The following is a 21,824-nucleotide window of genomic DNA, read 5'->3' as shown; positions in this document are numbered from 1 at the left end:
GCGCTGCCCTCCAGAGACCACACTTGAGCGCAGGGATTCTGGGGACGCAGTGACATGGTTCTGGTGGCTGCGGGGACATGATTGCGCAGGCGCAGGCTGACGACTTGGGGTTTGTAGACACCTCAGAGCCCAGGAAGGGAGGTGCTGACGGTGTCGCGGTGTTCTAGACCCGGCCAAGTCCTGGTGAGGTTCCACAGCAGCAGAGGCCAGGCCTCCTGTACCGTCCAGGGGCTGCAGTCAGAAAAATGCGGTTCACACTAAAAACACACAAAGAGTGTTTTCTGAGTTTGGTCAAAACCACGTTGGCTTAAAATGAAAGGTTCTGATGATTACAAGCCGGTTTTCCATTTGCATGAGAGAGGGTAGGGAGTCGCCCAGGAGAAAGGACAGTGTCTTCCTGGGTGGGACCTCACCTACTCCCCTTCCCCAGATGCCCACCGCGCCCCTCGGCCCTGGCGCCACTCGGTCTCCGTATTTCCTCAATGCCTTCCTAAAACCATCCTGTGGGTCCTTGTCCCTCCCGAGCTTTCCCCACTGGGCTGATGGAGCCTTTCACCATTTGCTAAGTGCCTACTGTAGGCTAAGCTCACGCTGTGAATTCCCTGAGACTGGCCAGTTGTGCTCAAGAACGGGGAGCTATTGCCAGGAGGGGGGCGCACCCCTGTCATCCCGGCTACTCGGGAGGCTGAGGCAGGAGGATGGCAAGTTCAAGGCCAGCCTCAGCAACCTAGCAAGACCCTGTTTCAAACAAATAAAATACAAAGGACTGAGGGTGTGGCTGGGTGGCAAGGCACCCCTGAGTTCAGTCCCCAGTGCTGCGGACACAAAGAAACTGTCAGCTGCTTCAGCAGCAGTAGGGAGCACCAGGAAGTGCTGCCTGTTATCCTCCACACTCTCATCAGCACACAGGGTGAGGGCCTGAGAGCCGCAGCCTGAGCTTCCCCACTCCAGTTCCCGGGTTTTGCAGAGGGAACTGGCTTTTCCCAGGAGCGGCCAGCCACCAGCCTAGGGGAGAGGATGGAGATCCAGCCCTCCCATCACCCAGGGCCTCGCCCCCTCTCCAGAGGAGACAGTAGCCCCCACCTCCACCAGGGCCTCAGTGGATCCCGTGGGAACCAGTCAGTCACCGATAGGTCCCTTATTAATAGACACTGCAAATGCTGAGGCCAGCAGAGAAGCAAGTTAGTCAGTTGGCTGGTTTAAAAAAAAAAAAAGTCATAATGCTCACTGGAAATAAACACTCAGGAAAGCATATTTTGCTTTTTTTTTTTTTTTGGTTTCAGGGATTGAACTCAAGGGCCCTCCACCACTGAACCACATCTCAGCCCTATTTTGTGTTTTATTGAGAGACAGGGTCTCACTGAGTTTAGGGCCTCACTTTTGCTGAGGCTGGCTTTGAACTCGAGACCCTCCTGCCTCAGCCTCCTCAGCCTCCGGCATCATGGGTACGAGCCACTGTGCCCAACCTTTCTTTTTCTTTTTCTTTTTCTTTTTTTTTGACCTGAGGTCTCCCGGGGTTGCCCAGGTTGGCCCCGCCCTCTGGACTCAAGCCATCCTCCTGCCTCAGCCTCCTGAGTAGCTGGGGCTGCAGCCCGGGCCACCATACCATATCTGGCTGATTCAAGCATTATTAAGAGGGGGAAATCAAAGACGAGGCGTTAATCTAATTAATTTGCAGACATAAAATAATACGCAGTTTCTGGTCTCTATGGGGATGATGCCGCAGCCCCGAGGCCCGAGCCTCCCCTGATCCCTGCCTCATCCCTGAGGCCCTGTCCCAGCCGCTCCCTGAGGGCTTGGTCCCTGCGGAATGGTCAACGGAGGTCTGTCCCCTCACCTCCCTCCTCCCCTCATCTCTTGCCCCAGCACCTGCTCTTTCGTGGTGTCGGGCAGGGGCCCCCCAGGGCGGCCAAAGTGAGGAGGAGCTTGGCTGATTCCCAGTGAACGCAATCCCTGTGACCCCAGGGCGCGCCCTGCCTCCCCGACAGCTCCCCGCAGTCCTGGCACAGGGAGGGGCCTGCGGGGTCCTGTCCACCTGCACTGGTCGCCATGGCAACCCAGGCCCAGAGGACGCCCAACCCCGGTTTATCCTGCCCTGAGCCCTGAAGCAGCCCCGTGCGCCCGCTCCGTGCACCCCAGTCCCCCATCGCCCCGTTTCCTTCGGCCAGCCCTGCCGTGGCCTCGGGGTCCGAGGACCGCCCCCGGCAGCCTTCCTGCGCTGGCCACCACCCCGGCCACCGGTCCTCATCAGGGGTCATCGGGGGCCATCGGGGGTCAGCGAGGTGTACGTGGAGCGAGCTGAATGGGGGTTCCTGTTACCTCGCTCCCCAGATAATGGGGGCCAGCCCTGGATCTGGGGTCTGAGCGCGTCCGGGGCAGGAGCTCCGCAGCCCAGCAGTACGAGCCGGGCCAGCGGGAGGGACGGCGCAGGCTGTTATGCAATGGCCTCCTGGGGCACAGGGCACAGAGGCCAGCCCCGGGAGGAGCGGGGAGGCCGCGGTCTCCTGCCTCCGAGATGCTGGAGCGAAGCCCCCCCCCTCCCCCCCCAGGTGCAGGAGGCTCTGCGCCTGCGCCTGGTCACACACCCTGACCCACACACAGCCAGCGGGAACCCAGAGGAAGAAGGACAAAGCCAACTAAGGCCAGGGCCCTCGCCATTCCTCAATAATGTCACCTTGCAAGGAAGCACCCTGAGGGTCCTCGCGGTCCCGGCCTCCCTGTCCTGTGAGTGTTTTGCTCTGTTTTGGTGCTGGGCTCTTCACCCAGGGCGCTGTACCCCCGACTCACCCCAGCCCTTTTTAATTTAGAGATAGGGTCTCACTAAGTTGCTGAGGCTGGCCTCAAATTTGCGATCCTCCTGCCTCAGCCTCCAGTGTTGCTGGAATTACAGGCACATGCCACCGCACATGGCTTGTGTGACTTTTTTTACACAATCTCTTTAGATGGTGACCGAAGGATGGGCTCCTTTTCAAGTTGTGACTTGACTAGGTCTGCTTGGGGGCAGGAAGATCTTTCATTAAAAATCTAGACAGGGCTGGGGATGTGGCTCAAGTGGTAACGCGCTCGCCTGGCATGCGTGCGGCCCGGGTTCGATCCTCAGCACCACATACCAACAAAGATGTTGTGTCCGCCGAGAACTGAAAAATAAATATTAAAAAAAAAATTAAAAAAAAATCTAGACAGTTGGGGGCTAGGAATAGTTCAACTGGTACAGTGCCTGCCTTGCGTACACAAGGTTCAATCCCCAGCTCTGCCCATCCCCCAGAAAAAGAAAAGAAAGAAAGATGGCTTTTATTAAAAAAAAAAAAAATCTAGACGGTGGCCTCCGCCATACGAGCAGTTCTGCGGCGGTGGATTCAACCAGGCGCAGGTCAGAAATCGCGGGGGTGAAACCGTGTCCACACTGAGGGGGGACAGTTTTCTGAATCCCCTGAGCAACACTGTGTGCCCAGCGCCACGTTAGGAGTCCCCGGTGTCTGCAAGTGGTGGACCGTCTTCAGGAGATCCCACAGATTCTGTGCCAGTGCTTCTTTATGTGGGGGATTGAGCATCTGGGGGTCTTGGTCCACGGGGCCCTGGGGCCTCCCCTGTGGAGGCCAAGGGAGGCTCACATGGTACTTAACCAGAAGGTCTCGCCGGCCAGACTCCCAGCTTACATTGGCTTCTCAGAACGCACCTGTGGGCGCTGTGACAGGCGGGGAAGCCCTGGTTTGGAATTCACTTCCCGTCACCCGCACTCGGGGACGATGCCCGGAGGGCAGAGGCGGATGGTCTCTGATGCCACGCACCACCCGTGGCCTCCCTGACTGGCCAGCACATGGCGATCACCTGTGTCCCCGGGTCTCCCCCTTCCCTTCCCTTACGAGAGGATTTGCCGTGGGTCTGGGCTCATGCCAGTCTCCTCTCGAGATCCTCCATGGCATCTGCAAAGACCCTTTGTCCAAAAGAGGTCACTCTGGCGGGCCCGGGGGACCTGTCTTGGCAAGAGGGAGGAGGGAGGAGGGGGGCCTGGGCCTGGGCGAGCCCACACCCAGCAGGACCAATCCTGCCCTGGCCCAAGGCCTAGCAGCACCCCACAGTGTCCCGTGGCCACCTCTAGTCCTCATGGGACTCCCAGGACACCACTCTGCGTTACGGATGAGAAACTGAGGCTGAGGGACTCTCCGGGGTCACGTAGCGAGTAGCCTCTGGGATCACCACTTCAGTCTCCAGGACATGGGGACGGTCCCACTGCCGTGGAACCAAAAAGGATAAAAACATAACCTGAGAGAACTCAGGCTCAGAGAGGTTAGTCAGGCTGCTCGGGCTCACACAGCTCCTTGACTTCCCTCCCAAGCGTCCATGCGACCCACGTGACGGAGGGTGAGGGCCTTCCCTGCGGGGACTACAGAGGGACTGCCTGGCTTCTCCTTCCAGGAGGTGTGGGTACACACAGCCGGTATCTACTCCCACCTGGGATTGGGCGCAGAGCCTCTGCTGACTAGCTCCAGGCTAGCTCCACGCTGGCTCTGCCACAGCTGGCTGTGTGGCCTGGGGCAGGGCCCCGTCAGTCTCTGATCCCCGTCTCATCTATAGAGTGAGAACGCGGTGAATCTCCCCTGGCCTGTGGCTAAGCCGCCATGGAATGGCCTGATTTGGTTGGTTGGTTGGTTGGTTGGTTTGGTTTGGTTAGTTGGATTTAGTTGGTTGGATTGGGTTGGTTGGTTGATTGGTTTGGGTTGGTTGGCTTGGTTGAGTTGGTGTAGTTGGTTTGATTTGGTTGTGTTGGTTGAGTTGGGTTGATTGGTTTGGTTTGGCTGGTTGAGTGGGTTGTGTTGGTTGGTTTGGTTAATTGGGTTGGGTGGGTTGGGTTGGGTTGGTTGATTTAGTTTGGTTGGTTTGGTTGATTTGGTAGGGTTGGTTTAGTTGGGTCGGTTGCATTGGTTGCATTGATTTGGTGGGTTTGGTTGGTTTGGTTAATTTGGTAGGGTTGATTGGTTGGTTGGCTTGGTTGGTTGGGTTGGGTTGATTTGGTTGGGTTAGGGTGGTTGGCTTGGTTTGGTTAATTTGGTTGGATTGATTTGTTGGGTTAGATTGGTTGGTTTGGTTAATTGAGTTGGGTTGATTTGTTGGCTTGGTTGGGTTGGGTTGATTTGGTTAGTTGATTTGGTTTGGTTGATTGGGTTGGGTTGGTTGGCTTGGTTTGGTTGGGTTAGTTGGTTGGGTTGGTTGGTTGGGCTGGGTTGACTTGGTTGGGTTAGGTTGATTGGTTGGTTGGGTTAGTTGGGTTGGGTTGACTTGGTTTGGGTTAGTTTTCTTGGTTTGGTTGGTTGGTTTGGGTTGATTTGGTTGGGTTAGGTTGGTTGGTTTGGTTAGTTGGATCGGCTTGGTTTGGTTGAATTGGTTGATTGGTTTGGTTGAATTGGTTGGGTTGACTTGGTTAGGCTGGTGGGGCAGTGGGATTGGTTGGGTTGGGTTGGTTGGGTTGGGTTGATTTGGTTGGGTTGACTTGGTTGGGTTAGGTTGGTTGTTTTAGTTGGTTTGGTTAGTTGGGTTGGGTTGACTTGGTTGGGTTAGGTTGATTGGTTGGTTGGGTTAGTTGGGTTGGGTTGACTTGGTTTGGGTTAGTTTTCTTGGTTTGGTTGGTTGGTTCGGGTTGACTTGGTTGGGTTGATGTGGTTGGGCTGGTGGAGTAGTGTGATCGGTTGGGTTGGGTTTGTTTGGTTAGTTGGTTTGGTTAGTTGGGTTGGGTTGATTTGGTTGGCTTGGTTGGTTGGGTTGGGTTGACTTGGTTGGGTTAGGTTGGTTAGTTTGGTTGATTGGGTTAGTTGGGTTGGGTTGACTTGGTGGGGCAGTGGGATTGGTTGAGTTGGTTGGGTTGGTTAGTTGGTTTGGGTTGATTTGGTTGGGTTAGGTTGGGTGGTTGAGTTAATTGGGTTGACTTGGTTGGGTTGACATGGTTGAACTGGTGGGGCGGTGGGGTTGGTTGGGTTAGGTTGGTTTGGTTGGTTAGTTTGGTTGGTTTGGTGGTTGGTTAGGTTGGTTGGGTTAGTTGGGTTGGGTTGACGTGGTTGGGCTGCTGCGGCGGTGGGACTGGTGGGTTGGCTTGGTTTGTCGGTTTGGCTATGGCTCTGGGGTGACCCCAGGCAGGTGTGTGCTAGGCAAGCGCCCTGCCACTGAGCCACCCCAGGCCGTCCCTTGCCGGGTCTTGGGCAGGCGCCACCCTGTCCCCACCGTCCTGACTCTGCTGTGGTTCTTTTCCGCTGACCTGCCTTCCTCAGAGAGAACCAGGGCGCCGGGGTCCCTGTGTCCGGCCCCAACCTGTCCACCACGCGTCCAATCCAGCAGGACCTGGGCCGCCAGGACGCGCCGCTGGCCGAGGACATGGACAACCTGAAGAACAACAAGCTGGCCACTGCGGAGCCGGCCAGTCCCCACGACAGCCTGGGCCCCGCCGGCGCGCCCCAGAGCCCCGCCAAGATGGGGAACAGCACAGTCCCTGGCCCCATGCCCGCCCCGGCCGCCAACCCGCACAGCAGCGCCGGCCGCCGGGTGCCCAATGACCCAGGGCCCCCGTCGCACCCCGGCGCCCCCAAGGCCCCCGAGAACAGCCTCATCGTCACCAACCCCAGCAGTGGCCAGGATGCCTCGGCCAGGACCGGGAGGCCCGAGCACACGGCGGTGGACATCCCGCCCCCAGGGCCGCCCCTCAACCACACGGTCGTCCAAGGTGAGCGGCCGCGGGGACCTCGGGGACCTCGGGGATGTCGGACAGGCGCTGCTTCGGCCCAAGGAGCGTCAGTGTCTCAGATATTAGATCCAGATGTCACCATTTCGACCCGCGAACCGTGTTTTCTGAACCGTTAACGAGACGCTCTGCCTTCTTCTCACCCTGGGTCCTGGACGCCCAGTGTCCCCCACGCCCCAGCCTGTCCCCATCTAGTCTGGGCACGTGCCCTGTGCCCAGTAGCCACACAGCGTGGAAAGGGGTGCCGTGGCCTGAGCCCATGTCCCCCTAAGTGGGGCCGTTAGCACCCCCTGGGTGCCCCCAGCCTCGGCATGAAGGTCAGGCGGGACAGGGACAGGGCTGACCAAAGCCCTCGAGGAGCCCAGCAGACTCAGGGCCACAGAGTGGCTGGAAACAGGCTTTCTGGGGCCAGGCGGTTGAGGTGTCCCCTCAAGGCTGTGTGACCTGAGGCAAGTCACTGCACTTCTCTGTGCCCCCGTTTCCCTGTCAGTCAGTGGGGATCATGAAGTACCCCCCACAAGGGTCAGTGAGGATGTGGCGACACGCCCCGCCCCTGGGGTGGGCGGGAGCCCAGAGATTCCTGGGAAACCACCACGGAGGGAGCCCTGGTTCTTGTCCCCACAGTGAACAAAAACGCCAACCCCGACCCACTGCCGAGGAAAGAGGAGGAGAAGAAGGAGGAGCAGGAGGAGCCCGGGGAGGACGGGCCCAAGCCCATGCCCCCCTACAGCTCCATGTTCATCCTGTCCACCACCAACCCGTGAGTAGGCCCGGGGCCCCCGGGAGGGGACGAGGGCCACGGAGCAGAGGGGGAGCCACCCCCCAACACCACCATCAGCCCGGAGTGGCCCGTCCTGAAGTCGTATGAGGTGGACGTTGTCATAGCGCATCCCGAGCTGACCCAGGAAGGTGCCCTGGGCCATCAGGGCTCTGATCAGGCTGCGAGTCAGAGCTTCAGTCACCACCTCTTTGGAGACCCCAGTGTGTCCCACTCCGGCATTGGTGACCCTCTGGTCTTCGTGGTCCAGGCCACATTCCAGATGAGAGTTCCCGTCCCACAGCTGATTCTAGGAAGGGAGGGAGGGAGGGAGGGAGGGACATCTCTGTGACCCATGGGTCCTCAACACCCTTCATCCCCCTTTCTTCAGCCCAGTGTGGGGACCAAGACTTCCAGAGTCGTTAGGAGCCACAGTGTTGTAGGGGCAGACGAGGCCAGGTGCCGAAGACGGCAGGAAACAGTTGTATGTGGCTGCAGCCAGGCTCAGAGGGCGCAGCTTTTGCTGTCATCAATCAATCCCCTGAACCCCGAGTTCAGGGTTTCAGAGTTTTCTCCCCAGCATGTCAGGGGAGGGGCCCAGAAGTTCACAGTCTGCAGAAGTTCACAGAAAAGCAGCTTTTTCTTTCACTGTTCTGGGCAAGTTAACTCTTCAAGGACAACACCTGAGAAGGGGAGAGCTTCTTCTCCCCTTTCTTTCCTCCCCCTGCCAGCTGTCACCATGGAGCCCATTTGTAACTTATCTTAAAAATGTAGACATCTCTGTGAAGCCCAGCTCAGGGCCAGAGGCCTTGTTTGCACAGTTCTACAAAGTACTATACTGGATGCGTTTGTGAAAAACTAGTAAGGGGTGTCCAGCACCTGGAGTGCTGGCATCTTCCCTGCCAGTGGCCAAGAAAACAGGGCGACACGAAAATAGGAAGTTTATCTACACTGGACTCTTGCTGCCAGTCCTAAAATCAGCATGGGGAAGAGGGCTTTCTGTGGAGGGAGGGGCCCACTTCAACAGGGTAAACCGGACATGTCTGTGGCTCCCCTTGGGAGGTCTCCCCTGCCTTCTTGGGGTCCTAGGACCCAGAGAGGGCCCTAGGTAAAGGATGGCTTGGTGGGTGTGGCCCTTAGAAGTTAGGGATTTCGAACAGTGCTATGGTAGAAGGCCTGCGATCCTGAGCTCTGAGTGGACCTCTGCACACCATCTGTCCCCAACAGCCTTCGCCGCCTGTGCCATTACATCCTCAACCTGCGCTACTTCGAGATGTGCATCCTCATGGCCATCGCCATGAGCAGCATCGCCCTGGCCGCCGAGGACCCCGTGCAGCCCAACGCGCCCCGCAACAATGTGAGACCCGCCTCACCGTCCCCTTCCTCCTGTAGCCCCAGACTCGAGCCGGGTGGGGCTTGACTGGGGACAGCCTCGGGCACAGCCGTGTCTGCAGGGAGGGGAGGCACATCTCTGAGGGCAAGACGTCCCTGGAGGGGACCACCCGGCTGGGTCCCCTGGTGGGGGTGGCGGGGACAGGACAGGATCATGCTCTGCCTGGAATGGAGGGGGCCAGGGGCTGAGCCGGGTTGACTTAGAGGTGCCCTCTCAAAAGCCAGCTCTCCCCGTGGAGTCTCCCACGAGGACATGAAGCTTTGGAGGAAGGATGGGCTGGGAGGAGGCCAAGGGGAGGCCGGGGCAGAAACAGCCCAAACTTTTACTTTTGGAGAACAGAACCCTCCGGGGTCCAGGGTCTGCTAAGCCCCGTCCACCCGGCCCCTGGCTGTGTGTGTGCCCAACCCCGGGCCCAGCTGCCTGAGCTGCCCAAGTTGGACATCCGTTGGACGGGCGGGCAGTCGGTCGGTCGTCCAGTCTGTCTGTCCTGCAGTCTGTCTGTCCTCGTAGTCTTTGGAGATGCTGGAGACTGGACCTAGGGCATTCGGCCTGGGCCCAGCCCCAGCCCCACGCTGTCTTTATTTAGAGTCAGGGTCTCACTGAGTTGCTTAGGGCCTCACCGTTGCTGAGGCTGCCTTTGAACTCCCGATCCTCCTGCCTCAGCCTCCCCAGCCGCTGGGATGACAGGTGCGGCCAGGGTGCCGGCCACCGCCTGGCCACCGTGACTTATCTAATCCCGGCAAAGCCCTCTCCAGGTGACCCCAACTGATGAAGGAGGGGTCAGACCCAGAGAGTGGGAGACAAAGAGGGAGCAAGTGACCATCCTGGGTCACCCTGGAGATCTGCCAGTCAGAAGTGAGCCCTGGCCCTGGTGGAGAGGGGCAGCGGCTCACCTCATGGGTGGGGCACCTCCTGGGGCCCTGGCCTGTCCCCTCCGCTCCCTGCCCAGACCCACAGTCGCCCTCCTCACCCGCCGGCCGAGGCTGGGGCTCATGCTAAGTAGGTGAGTGCCCAGGGCGGGGCTCGGAGGCCTCGCTGGCTTTCCCTGCCCCCCCCCCCCCCGCCTGGCGCCCCGAGGCCCGCGGGCGGAGGGAGGGAAATCAGAAGACGGCGGAGGCTGTGCTGGGTCCTGGCCGGACCTGGCAGCCCTCCAGGTTCCCTCCTGCTCCTAGTTCCCGGGCCTCCCAGCTGGCAGGGCAGGTGACGCAGGGGCTGCAGAGAGCCTGCTGGGGCCCCCGGCCAGCCCCCCGCCCAGCCCGCAGCGGGAGTTCGGGTCCTCAGAGGCCCACGGTGACCCCGTGCGCCCTGCCTGGCCAGGAGGGCCGAGGGCGCAGGGCGCAGCTCCGCAGGGTGGGCGGGGCCAGGATTCCTGCTGCCCCTGGCGGCGCCCAGGACCATCGCCCCACCATGGGGACCGCCCAGCTCAGCAGCCCGGCCCCTCGCGCCCGCATCCTGGTGGCAGCCACACCCGGGACATGATATCAGAGCGGCTCCTGCAGGCCCGACCCCAGCTGCTCGGGCACCCACTCAGCAAGCACCCTTGAGCGCCTGCTGTATGCCTGGCCCTGCACTAGGAGCTGCAGCAGCCACATGGGGACTATCTCTGCAGGACTGATGTGGGGGACAACGGGATGATTGATACCATAACAGACAGCTCCCTGGGAAAGGATGAGGGGTGCGGGGACAGGATTCCAAGGCCGGGAGGTGGCATTGTAGACAGGTAGCCGCCGAAAGCCTCGCCGGGAAAGCCATTCCCAGCCAAGCATGGAGGAGGGGGACCCCACAGGATGCAGGGAAGGGCGTTTCAGGCAGAGGGAACAGCCTGTGCAAGGGCCCTGGGGTGGGATCCAGGAGGCAGGAGGCCAGGAGCAAGGGAAGGGTGGAAGCAGGGCACCGTGTCCCTGGGGAGGTGACCAGAAAGTCGTGCAGAGCCGCTAGACCAGCAGGAAGACTGGACTTCATCCCAGTAGCGGGAGCCAGGAAGGGGCGAGAGCCTGACGCAGGTGTTCACCGGCGCCCTCCGGTGGCCGTGTCCAGTAATTACCAGGCCCTTAAGTGCACCATTGGTCAGGCCACACCCTGGGTCACCACCAAGCTGGGCTGTGCGCGGTGGAGAGAGAGTCAGGGCTGAGGGTCGGTGATCATCCAGGCAGAAACTGGTCGAGGCTGAGACAGTGGGGCGGGCGGACGAGAATCACCCACCCTGGTGAGAGCGTGGCCATGGGACACAGACGGTGACAGCAAGCAGCCGGGTGAGCCCCAGTGCTTAGGAGACACCACATGGAAACAAACCTTGCCCAGAGACCCAGCGGAACCAGGACGCAGTGGGGACAGGATCCAGTTACCCCTGAACTTGTCCAGGGCCCCCTCAGCACACATAGAGATTGGGGCAAATATACAAGGCCCCTGGATGCTGGCCTCGGTGCCCGCCGTCCTCACAGAGGGATTCCATGGGATTTGCTGCCATCTGCTGGAAAGTCTCATTCACAACCTACAAATCTAGGGGTGGGAGGGGCTTTTGTGCAGTGCACGCCCTGCCCAACCATATATGACAGATACGCTTCCTCTGGGTGGAAACTCTGCTCCTTGGGGACTTTGCTGGGGGGTCTCACAGACCAATAGGCAATTGCAGTATTTACAGGGGTCGGTCTCTGCTGGAGCAGGTCGGTGATCCCTGCCCTCTTCATGCCCCCTGCAGGTGCTGCGATATTTCGACTACGTTTTCACTGGCGTCTTCACCTTTGAGATGGTCATCAAGGTGAGCGCGGGGACAGCCGCCAGCGCCCCGCGGGGTTCTGAGCCCCCAGGACCCTCCGGGTGCAGACGGCTTCCCTGAGGCCTGGACGTGGTGCATGTGACCGAGGGGCGGCCACGAGAGTCGGGAGAGGGGCAGGGAGGGGAGAAGGGCGACTGCGACACCTGGAGGAGCCGCGCAGGGGGCGGCCAACCGCGGGGCTCTGCGCCCGGGGAGGGGGGGTGCTGGGCTGGGTGTGCGCCGGCGCCCTCTGGCGGCTGCGAGCAGGACAGACCTGAGGGCGGGCGGACCTGGAAGCCCGCGCAGGTCCCTGGTGGACCCTGCGGGCGGCACCGGCTTGGTGGCCTAGGAGTGGACAGACTCCTGGGGGTTGGGAAGGCAGAGCCCCCAGGGCTGGCTGAGGACCCGATCGAGGGGCAGCCCAAGGTCTGGAACCAGCGAACCCTCGCTGCCTGTCACCGGGTGGGGCCTCCGCCCCCCACGCAGGGCCCTCGCTCCTGCCCCAGGCTGCAGGGGGAGGTCCGTCCACCTGCCCCCTGCACTTTCTCCCGCGGGCCGCAGGGGCCGAACCTCAGCGCCTGCTCTTCCCCGCAGATGATCGACCTGGGGCTTGTCCTGCACCAGGGCGCCTACTTCCGCGACCTCTGGAACATTCTGGACTTCATAGTGGTCAGTGGGGCCCTGGTGTCCTTTGCCTTCACGTAAGTCCCCACCCGAGGCCTCCGCTGGCCTCCTGGCCCCCATCCTCAGCCTGAGACCACCTGCTGGCTCAGGGGACCTGCTCTCAGGGCGTAGAGATGGGGCGCGTGGGCTCTGGGTGGCGGGAGGTGCCGCATGTCACCAGGAGGAGCTTCCACTGGCTTTGTGCACGTCAGGGAGAGAGAAGGAGCGGGCATCCCCCTTCTCCTCCTCCCACGGCAATGGCCCGCCACCGGCCTCCTGCCGTGCTGCAGGACATCTCATCTCCCCTCTGCTCCGCGAGCCCCCCAGAACCTCTGTCTCTTTGGGGTGCCCCTGAAAAGACAATCATGGATGAGTGTGCATGACATCCCACCCCGTGCCTGAAGGCCCCGTGCCTGTCGACCGATGGCCCTGTGTCTTCCCTGTCTCCTGGCAGGCCTAGGACCCTCCGCCCTCCGCAGGGCTAGATCATGGCACCTCCAAGATGGTGCCCAGGGGCTGGGCAGCCCTTCCAAGATGCCACCATGGCGCTTAGTACCCACTCCAAAATGGCACCTGATGAGTTCCGGGCAGCCCTACCCAGGGGCACCCGAGTTCTGGGCAGCCATTTCAAGAGGCACCCTAGAGCCTAAGGTGTCCAAGTTCTGGGCTGTTCCAAAATGGCACAAGTTCTAGATAGCCATCTCAGGATGTCGCCCAAGAACTAAGTGACCATGGTTCCAATTCTGAGCATCCGTTCCGAGATGGTAGCCCTTAGGTCCATTCCAAGACTCGGCTGCCCCGAGTCCTGGGCAGCCATTCCAAATGACTCCCAAGCTAGATACTCATCTCAAGATGGTGCCCAAGGGCCGCGCAGCCATTCCAAGGTTTGGCTCCTGAGTTCTAGAACCTAAGTTCTAGGTGACCATTCTACTAGATGGCCCCCGAGTTCTGGGTGGACGTCCCAAACTGGTACCCAAGTTCTACCTGGCCATTGAAATGGTACCTAAGAACCAAGTGGCCACTGCAAGATGGCCCCCGAATTCTGGGTAACCGTTTCATATGGCACCCTTGGGCTCAGTTACCACCCCAAAATGCCACCTGATGTCTGGGAAGCCATTCCAAGATGGTCCCCAGGAGCTGAGCAGCCACTGCCAGGTGGCACCTGAGTTCTGGGTAGGCACCTCCAGGTGACACCCTGATTCTGGACATGCATTCCAAGATGGTGACCACGAGCTGACCAGCCAGCAGCCCTCTGGGCCTGTGGTCAGCCTGCACCCCTCGTGCTGTAGATGCTTGAACAAGTTGGAGATCTCCCGACCCCAACACGGGGACACATCCCGAGGCTCTGGGGGACCCTTAGGTCCCCGGTAGCCATCACAGTGGATCAGCCCCAGAAGGGAGGGTCTGGCCAGGGTGGGAGCCCCTCTCTCCAGACTCCCCCGTGCCTCGTCTCCTCGTTCCCTTCTCGGCAGGTGCAGGGGTCCCCCGAGTGGCTCCTGGCCAGACAGGAAGGGCTGGGCTTGTGAGAGGACAGGACAGTGGCCATTTCCGGCTTAAGGCGAAAGTGGGCCTCGCTGAGGTTCTTCCCTGGAAACAGGATGGGGTCAGAGGACCAGGAGGTCGCCAGGGGGTCAGGACGCCCCAGCGCGGGGCAGAGGCACACGGTGTCCCTCTCCTGGCCACAGGCCACACCGCCCACTCCTCTCCTCTTCCTTTGTTCTCCCTCTGCCCACCCTCTCCACCTTTCTCCTCCCCCCTCCCTCCCTCCCTCCCTCATTTTAAGGCCATGACTTACTGGACAGCCAGAGCAAAGAGGGGGAAAAGCAATAATGACAATAATCAGGAAGTTGAGCTACAGTATCATTAAGATGCTCTGGAGGAGACCAAGTCACTAAATGCACAGCAAATTAGGGGAGAAAGGTTGCCACCAAGGAGACAAGGAGTTGGTGTCCTTAATATATAAAAAACCACCACAAATCAAGAAGAAACACTGAAGCACAATAGATAACAAAGGATGCAAACAGAAATGGCATAGAACGCTGATGACTGACGCAAACCCAGGGGACGTAAGATACAAACAAGATACAACTTGTCTCCTGTGGGTGAGCAGCACTTTAAAAGATATATATACTTTTGGGCAATATGTAGTGTCCGTGAGAATGTGATGAAATGTGGCCCCATGTTAGCAGGACCCCCAGGGTCTCTGGTAGGTCCCCTGGCAAGACCCTGAGAAAATTCGGATTCCAGGAAGTCAGAACGTTGTACCAGGCTCAGCCCAGAGAGCCATGTCTAAGGAAGCCACCTGCAGGTCCCAGCCCAGCCCTGCTGCCCCCTCCACCGGCAGCTCCCTTCCCCTCCCCCTCCTTCTTCTCCCCCTCCCTCCCTTCTCTTTCTCTCCCTCCTCCTCCTCCCCCTCTCTCTCTCTGCCCCTCCCCCTCGTCTCTCCCCTCCTCTCTTTCCCTCTCTCCCCCTCCCTCCTTCTTCTCCCCTCCCTCTCTTTCCCTTCTTCTCCCCTCCACCTCCCCCTTTCTCTCCCTTCCCTCCTCCCTCTCCCCCTCCCTCCCTTTCCCTTCCTCTCCCCCGCCCTCTTTCCCCTCCCCCTCCCTTTCCCTCCCTCTCCCCCTCCCTCCCTTTCCCTTCCTCTCCCCCGCCCTCTTTCCCCTCCCCCTCCCTTTCCCTTCCTCTCCTCCTCCCTCTTTCCCCCCTCCCTCCTCTGCCTGCCTCCCTCCCCTCCCCCTCCCTCTCTTTCCCTTCCTCTCCCCCTTCCTCTCTCCACCTCCCCTTCCCTCCTCCCCCTACTTCCCTCTCCCCCCTCTCTCCCCCTCCCCCTTTCTTTTTCCCACTCCTCCCCCTCCCCTCTCTCTTTCCCTTCCCCTCCCCCTCCCCCTTTCCACTTCCCTCTCCCCCCTCCTCCTCCCCTGCCCCTCCCCCTCCCTATGCTCCTCCCACCCCCTGTGGTCACTCTGAGCTGTGGCCTGGGGAAGGCCAATACTCTGTCCTCATCTGGCAACAGGAGACATGTCCCCAGGCAGAGCCCAGACGGGAGGACCAGCTCAGGCCTCAGCCACAGGTGGCCTCGGGAAGGGTCTGCGTCAGCCCCAAGGGCTCAGGATGCAGCAGCTCAGGAGACGGGGTGGGGTGGGTGGGACACACACTGCCAGGTGCTGGTCTCGCCCTCTGCGCACAGGCCCCGGGCTGAGCCTCGGCTCACCCACTCTGTCCTCCACACCAGGGACCCTGCTGCTGCCCGCCACGTCCCCTTCCCAAGCTGACCCCGTTTCTGCAGGGGGGCTGCAGAGGACCCAGCACCCTAGCCATGGTCGCTCTCCCGGGCCGGGCGTACCAAGGCTGCGTCCAGGTCTGCAGGCTGGGAACCTCACTTTAAAGCAGATCCGATCTGCTCAAACAGGTGTCAGGGGCTGGGCAGAGCGAGAGCTGGTCCCACGCAGCCCCACAGTGAGAACGAGGAGGAGGAAGAGGGTCCCACCAGGGCCTCAGGGTTGCACAGACTCGGCCCCTTGATGAACGGACTGTTAGACTCTCTGAAGTGCAGTCATGCTTCACTTACGATGGGGACACAGGGTGAGAAACGCATCCCAAGATGATTCTGTCACTTTCTGTCACTCTGCAAACATTATGAAACAAACTTACACAAACTAGCCCCTGCCCTGTCCCTGGGGGTCATAACCTGTTGGGCCACCTGGGCCAGGTGTCTTTACCCAGAGCTCAGCTGTGTGCAGTTGTTGAAGGGCATCCAGAATTGCCTGTAGCTCACAGAACGAGCACCTGCACCAGGCTTGGTGGCACAGGTCTGTGATCCCAGGAGGCTGAGACCCGAGGATCACAAGTTTCAAGGCCAGCCTCCATACTTTAGTGAGACCCTGTCTCAAAACTTAAAAAAAAAATAATAAATAAGAAGGAAAGAAAGGAAGAAAAAAGAAATCTGGACATGTCTGAAGTGGAGAGCACTTGCCCAGGGGCCTGAGACCCTGAGGCCACTCCCCAGCACCCAGAGGGGGAACACAAAGCCACCTGCACCCTTGAAAGGCCCTGTTTAAAACTTTTTTAAATCATTCCTGTGCAAAGAAAGGTCAGGACAGGGATGCCAGGCCCTCCCCTGGGCCTTGACAGGTTTGCAGATCTCGCAGGAAGTGGGAGCATGAGGTTTTAAGCATTCTGGCAAGTGCCAGGAATTCTCTAGAATATAGCTTCATAGCGATGAGCGCCCCACAGGGGGCACCTTAAAACCAGGACAGTGGGTGACAGTGGGCGGGAGAGGAGGCCGAGGCCCCGCCCCTCAGCCCCGCCCTCCTCCCTGCTGAGTGTGCCTGGTGCAGCTGGCTGGGCACCTTGATCAAGCCACTCCTGCATACCCGAGACCCAAACCTCCAAACAGCCAGAGCAGGAGCCCTCGAGCTGCTGCTGCCTCGTTCCCAAAGTCGCCCCCTGGCCGCAGGTTTCTGACTTCCTTTGCCTGAGGTGTGTGGCCCTGTGAGGACTCTGTCGTCCTTTCTTGTCATCCTGTGCGGCTCTTCTCCTCTCGGGTCTTCTGCTGTGTGTCCGTCTGCTCACAGAGAGGGCAGGACACCCCAGCCCTGGGCCAGCCTCCTCTCCTAGGACAGGCTCCCGCGTCCAGCTGCTGTTGGACGTGCAGGTCTCTGAGTGTCCTCGTTCCTCGTGTCCCCCTGGCTAGGGACCCTGGGCTGGAGGGCAGGAGAGTCGCCCGGGTGCAGTCTTGACCCCCGGGGGGCTGGGGAGGGACACAGACTCAGCGACAGAGCTGACCGCGAGCTCCCGGCCCACAGACGAGACCCAGGGCCCCGGGAGCCGGGCTGTAAGGAGGAGGCTGCCCCTGGCTCTTCGGCCATGGTGGGTCGAGGCAGGGACCCCTCCCAGTGCTGTGACTGTGGCCCATCTCTGTGTGGGAGACGCCGTGGGTCCCCCGAGGGTGTGTCGAAGCCTCCTGCCCGTCTCCACCCTCCTGCCCGCTCCTGCCCTCTGCTGTGTGTGGTGTGTGTGTCCCTCATCACTGACCAGCCATGTCCATGTGACCACCATGAACACACCATTTCACCAGCCCTGGGCCAGCGTGTCCCGCTCTGTGCCCATGCATGGGGCAGCCAGCTGACATTCCTCGGCAGCTGGCAGATCATCATCCCACCCTCGCTGCCAAGGGTCCATCTGGTGCCGCCACTCGTACCCCAGGGCAGGACCACGGGCCGTCCCAGCTGGCACAGCACCCTGATCAAGCTGCTCCTGCATCCTTAGGAGCTGCGCTTCCAGGAAGCCAAAGAGGAGCCCTCAGGCTATCTGCCCCTCCCAAGAGGGCACCATTTTTCTTATATCTGATGAAACAGAGGAACATCAGAGCTCCAGATAACGCACCTGGGTTTGAATCTCCACCTGCCACTTCCTGGCTGTGTGCCCTTGGGAAATCAGTCTCCCTCTCTGGGCTTTAGTTTCCTCATCTGGAAAATTGGCATAATGGTGCCATCTTCCTGCAGGCAAGTGCGGTGACATTCAGAAGACTTGGTCAATAGTTGAGGCTAACATTTCTGTCACCGGATGCCTCCTAGTCGTGAAAGTAGAAGCTACACAATCGCACGTGTGTCACTTAATTCTCAAGTGCTGAACCCTGAGGACCCCGTGCTTTGGAGAGGGCAGCGGAAACTTCAGAAGCCTCTCCCTTTTAAAGTCAGCAGGTTTTTGTTTCATTTTAAGGGTCTCCCTGTGCTGCCCAGGCTGGCCTTGATCTCCTGGGCTCAGGAGACCCCCCTGCCTCAGCCTCCCTGGGAGCGACCACAGGCCCCCGCCGTGGCGTCTGGAGGCAGAACGGCCTAAACACCTACCAACGGCCCCGGGGCTCCCGCATCCCTCGCGCCCTGCCCTCGTCCAGCCTGGTGGTGCCAGAGTGGACTCAGGCCCGAGGGATGCTACAGACCCAGAAACCGGCCTCGGGCTGCCCCAGGCTGGCCCTGAGACTGAGCCTGGTTCCAGGGCGGTCCTGGAGGGTGCGGCCGGTGCAGAGGACCCTGAGGGTGGCCTCTGCTGACCTGTGACTCCAAGGCCGTGGGGCACACTGGAGGCCACCGTCGGTGTCACAGATGAGGACCGCCAGGCAGAGGCAGGCAGAATTCAAACCCAGGTCCCTTCCCCCAAATTCTGCCCCTTGAAGAGGCTCCCACAGCCCCTGGCAGTGACCTTGACAGCTCTGGGGCGTCCTGCCGCTGGGACGGACTGGGACGGACTGGGCCTGCCCAGGGTGGGGACCAGGGGGAGGGGCTTCCATGGAAGGATGGACCCCAGGGTCAGAGCCAGAGCCCGGAGGGCTGCCCCTCGGCCCAGGGGGCTGGGGCGCCCAGGTGTGGCCAGTGTGTGTTCTGAGGCCGCTCATGATCTGTCTCTCCCTCCAACGCCACCTCGCCAGGAGCAGCACACGGTAAAGTCTCTCGCTCTCTGTCTCTCTCGCTCTCTGTCTCTCATTCTCTGGGTCTCTTCCGTGGCCTGTGTCCTTGCTGCTGTCCTGTCTATGGAGGTGACCAGAACCTGCTCCCGAGGGCCACAGCTACGACCCGCCGGTTCTTGCAGAGACCACAGAGGCCAGGGGTGTCCTCCCGGGTCCAAGCTCAGCAGGGCCAGGGAGCCGGGGCAGGGCGGCGGTGAGAGCCACGAGGGTCCCCAGGACCCCGGAGGGAGCAGGCGCTGGCTCTAGGGGGCGTGTGCCCTGCCCAGTGGCCCACGCCTAGAATCCCAGTGGCTGGAGGCTGAGGCAGGAGGATGGCAAGTTCGAGGCCAGCCTCAGCCACTCATACCAGGTGGCCAGCCTGAGCCAGAGACCTGCGCTGTTGCACCTGTGTCCGGTGCTTCCTCCAAAGGGAGCCGGTGGGTGCCAGGGGCTCCTCAGCCCTCGGCGGCTCCTCTCAGTAGTAAGGCCCCAAAGCCACCAAGGAGTAACCATCTCCCCCCACGACCGGGTGCTGGATTCTGTGTCCTGCTCTGCCCCGATTTCCCCCCGGTGGCTGCCCCCACGGACTCGAGGCTCCCGTGCGGGACGCAGCCCCACGCTCATGAGGAGACCTGGGTTTAAACCACGGCCCTGAGCTGCAGGCCCAGGCGGCCCCTTGGGTCCCTGAGAAACAAGAGGGGGGAGCCCGAGGGAGCAGATAGCGGGAAAGACCCTTTCTCGCTGCACGCCCTGGTGCCGGGCTGGGGCCCTGGAGCCCGGAGGTCGGGGTCTGCAGCCCGACTCCGACCTGAACCCCATGTCAGGGGCAAGTGAGGGGTGGGGAGAAGAACCCGGTGACATGGAGAATGGCCACGGAGGAGGTCGCAGCCCGGTGGAGGGTTTGAGGAACCTCTGTCCCAAGGCTGAGACACTCCCAAAATGGCCCCAGAGGCTGCCTGAGCCGGAGGCAGGGAGGCAGGACAGGGAGGCCAGGTGCGCCCAGGGTGCACGGAAAGGTAAGTGGGCACAGGTTTCCAGGAGCCCTGAGGGCCACACCTGGAAGTCACTTGCTCTTCTGAGAATTCAGAGGCCCCAGCAAGCCGGCCACCCTCGTTGGCCACTGGGTACAGAAAAGAGGGAAGAGGAGCCGGGCGCAGTGGCGCTTGGCTCAGGAGGCTGAGGCAGGAGGATCTCAAGTTCAAAGCAGCCTCAGCAACAGCAAGGTCCTAAGCAACTCAGTGAGCCCCTATCTCTAAATAAAATACACAACGGGGATGGGGCTCAGTGGTCGAGTGCCCCTGGGTCCAATCCTTGGTACCAAAAAAAAAAAAAAAAAAAAAAGATGGAAGAGGAGACCCAGGCCGGGGGAGAGGGCAGGCGGGGATGGGGGTGGGTCTGACCTCAGAGGGTGACCAAGAGGGATGGGGACGTTCAGGCCGTGACCTCAGGGGTGCAGATGAAGGACAGGTGGTTGAGCACGGCCTCCGGTTCTGGCTTGGTCACCTGGGTCGGTGCCATCGACAGCCTGGGCCACCCAGCACCATCCTCTGGAGTCTGAAGGGTGGTGGCCGAGGGTGTGGTGTCTCTGGGTGGCACGCGAAGGCCCAGGCTGCTCTGCTGTCACCTCCCTGGCAGAGAGGGCTCGGGCGCCGTGGAACCAGGCGCGACCCGGCAGCTGGGAGGGCGGCTGCTGCCCCCGTGGGCCGGGGACGCGGAGGGGGCCTGGGCCTGAGGGCCACTTTAAATGCCCCCCGTCCTCCTGGATGGAGGGGACGCCCGTCTGCTCAGAGCCCCCAAGACGGTGGCTAAGTGACACTCTGGCCACCAGACCCCAGGCCAGGCGCTTTCTAGAAGTGGCCACGCAAGCATTCGGGGCTGGGGCAGCGGGCGCCCCGTGCTGGTCCGGGGGCCACTCGGGGCACCTGCTCAGGTCTGGCCAAGCGGCAGAGCCTTCAGCAGACCCCGGAAATAAAGCCACAAGACCCACTGCTCGCGGCTCCCTGAGCAGGGAGTGGGAAACGAGCCCCGCGGGGAAGGGGAGGGTGGGAGCGCCCGGAGCTGGGGCCTCCCGCCTCCCAGCCTGACACCCAGCCTCTCTTCCCTTCTCCCCCTCACATCCGTCCACAGTGGCAATAGCAAAGGGAAGGACATCAACACCATCAAATCTCTCCGAGTCCTCCGGGTGCTACGACCTCTGAAAACCATCAAGCGGTTGCCAAAGCTCAAGGTGAGACTGGGGCCCGTGGGGAGGGGGCCGTCAGGTGGCTGCGTACAGTTGAACAAGTTACGCACTGCTCAAAACCACCACCACTGACGGAAGGAGCCGCTGGTAAAGCTCAGCACTGCCCTCATCTACGGGTCTGGGTGTTACTACAGATGGCCTGCAGGTGGCGGTTGAAGGGCAAGACCTAACGCCTCCGGGTGTGATTTCCCACCAGGGTCCCTTTCCCTCATCCTCACAGGGTGTCCCGTGGGTGACAGGCACAGCCCTCGTCAGGGCAGCAGGAAGCTGGGTTTCCGGTCGTACATGACCTCTTACCTGCCTGGTCTAGGCCCCCAGACCCCTGTTCCAAAACAGCCAGACCCCACATTCCCAAAAGCTCCCTGTTCCAAAAAAAGACGGAAAACAAACCCTAGCATTCCAGCAACTGCTGTGCCACCCGAGGGCCACCAGTATTCTCTCGATATGTCAGGCCGGCCACTGGCTTCCCATCAAGCCAGTTTATTAGTTTTACTTAAGAGAATTTACTTTGAAAGGAAGTACGGCCTCACCTCTCTCAAGTTCCAGAACCCACTCTCACAGAAGGTAAAATGCGTATCTGTTGGAAGAAAATAAGACCCTGTCATTAAAACATAGCCAAGGACGGCGGCGCCGCGGCCCTGAGCCTGCTGTGGGCCCGGGTTGGAGAGAGTGACCAGGGAAGACGTTCACCCCGCAGTCCGAGCAGCGCCCCAGCACTGAGGAGGATGGGGAGGAGGTTGTGACCCGAGGTTCAGCCTCATCCAAACCGGCCTCTGATGTCCCCTCCGGAGGCAGCACCCTTGGGAATTTGGGATCTGTTGATGGCGTCCCTTCTTGGCTCG

The 21,824-nt window shown here is 60.7% G+C and overlaps 1 protein-coding gene across 1 annotated transcript in view; it reads left to right on the top strand.

Moving 5' to 3' along the window:
• The window catches only part of LOC308640139 (voltage-dependent P/Q-type calcium channel subunit alpha-1A-like), a gene marked incomplete at both ends in the record, with an annotated part of 71,838 nt that overhangs the window by 38,134 nt on the left and 11,880 nt on the right, over positions 1 to 21,824 (top strand). The window contains 6 exon segments of the mRNA XM_081312155.1: positions 6,261 to 6,709; positions 7,352 to 7,487; positions 8,712 to 8,841; positions 11,576 to 11,635; positions 12,227 to 12,333; positions 20,868 to 20,967. Of these exon segments, the coding sequence (XP_081168281.1) occupies positions 6,261 to 6,709; positions 7,352 to 7,487; positions 8,712 to 8,841; positions 11,576 to 11,635; positions 12,227 to 12,333; positions 20,868 to 20,967 (982 nt within the window).

The sequence above is a fragment of the Spermophilus citellus genome, assembly GCF_964194105.1.
Source record: "Spermophilus citellus genome assembly, contig: SCAFFOLD_528, whole genome shotgun sequence".
NCBI lineage: Eukaryota > Metazoa > Chordata > Mammalia > Rodentia > Sciuridae > Spermophilus > Spermophilus citellus.
This window is presented reverse-complemented; position numbering and strand designations above follow the sequence as displayed.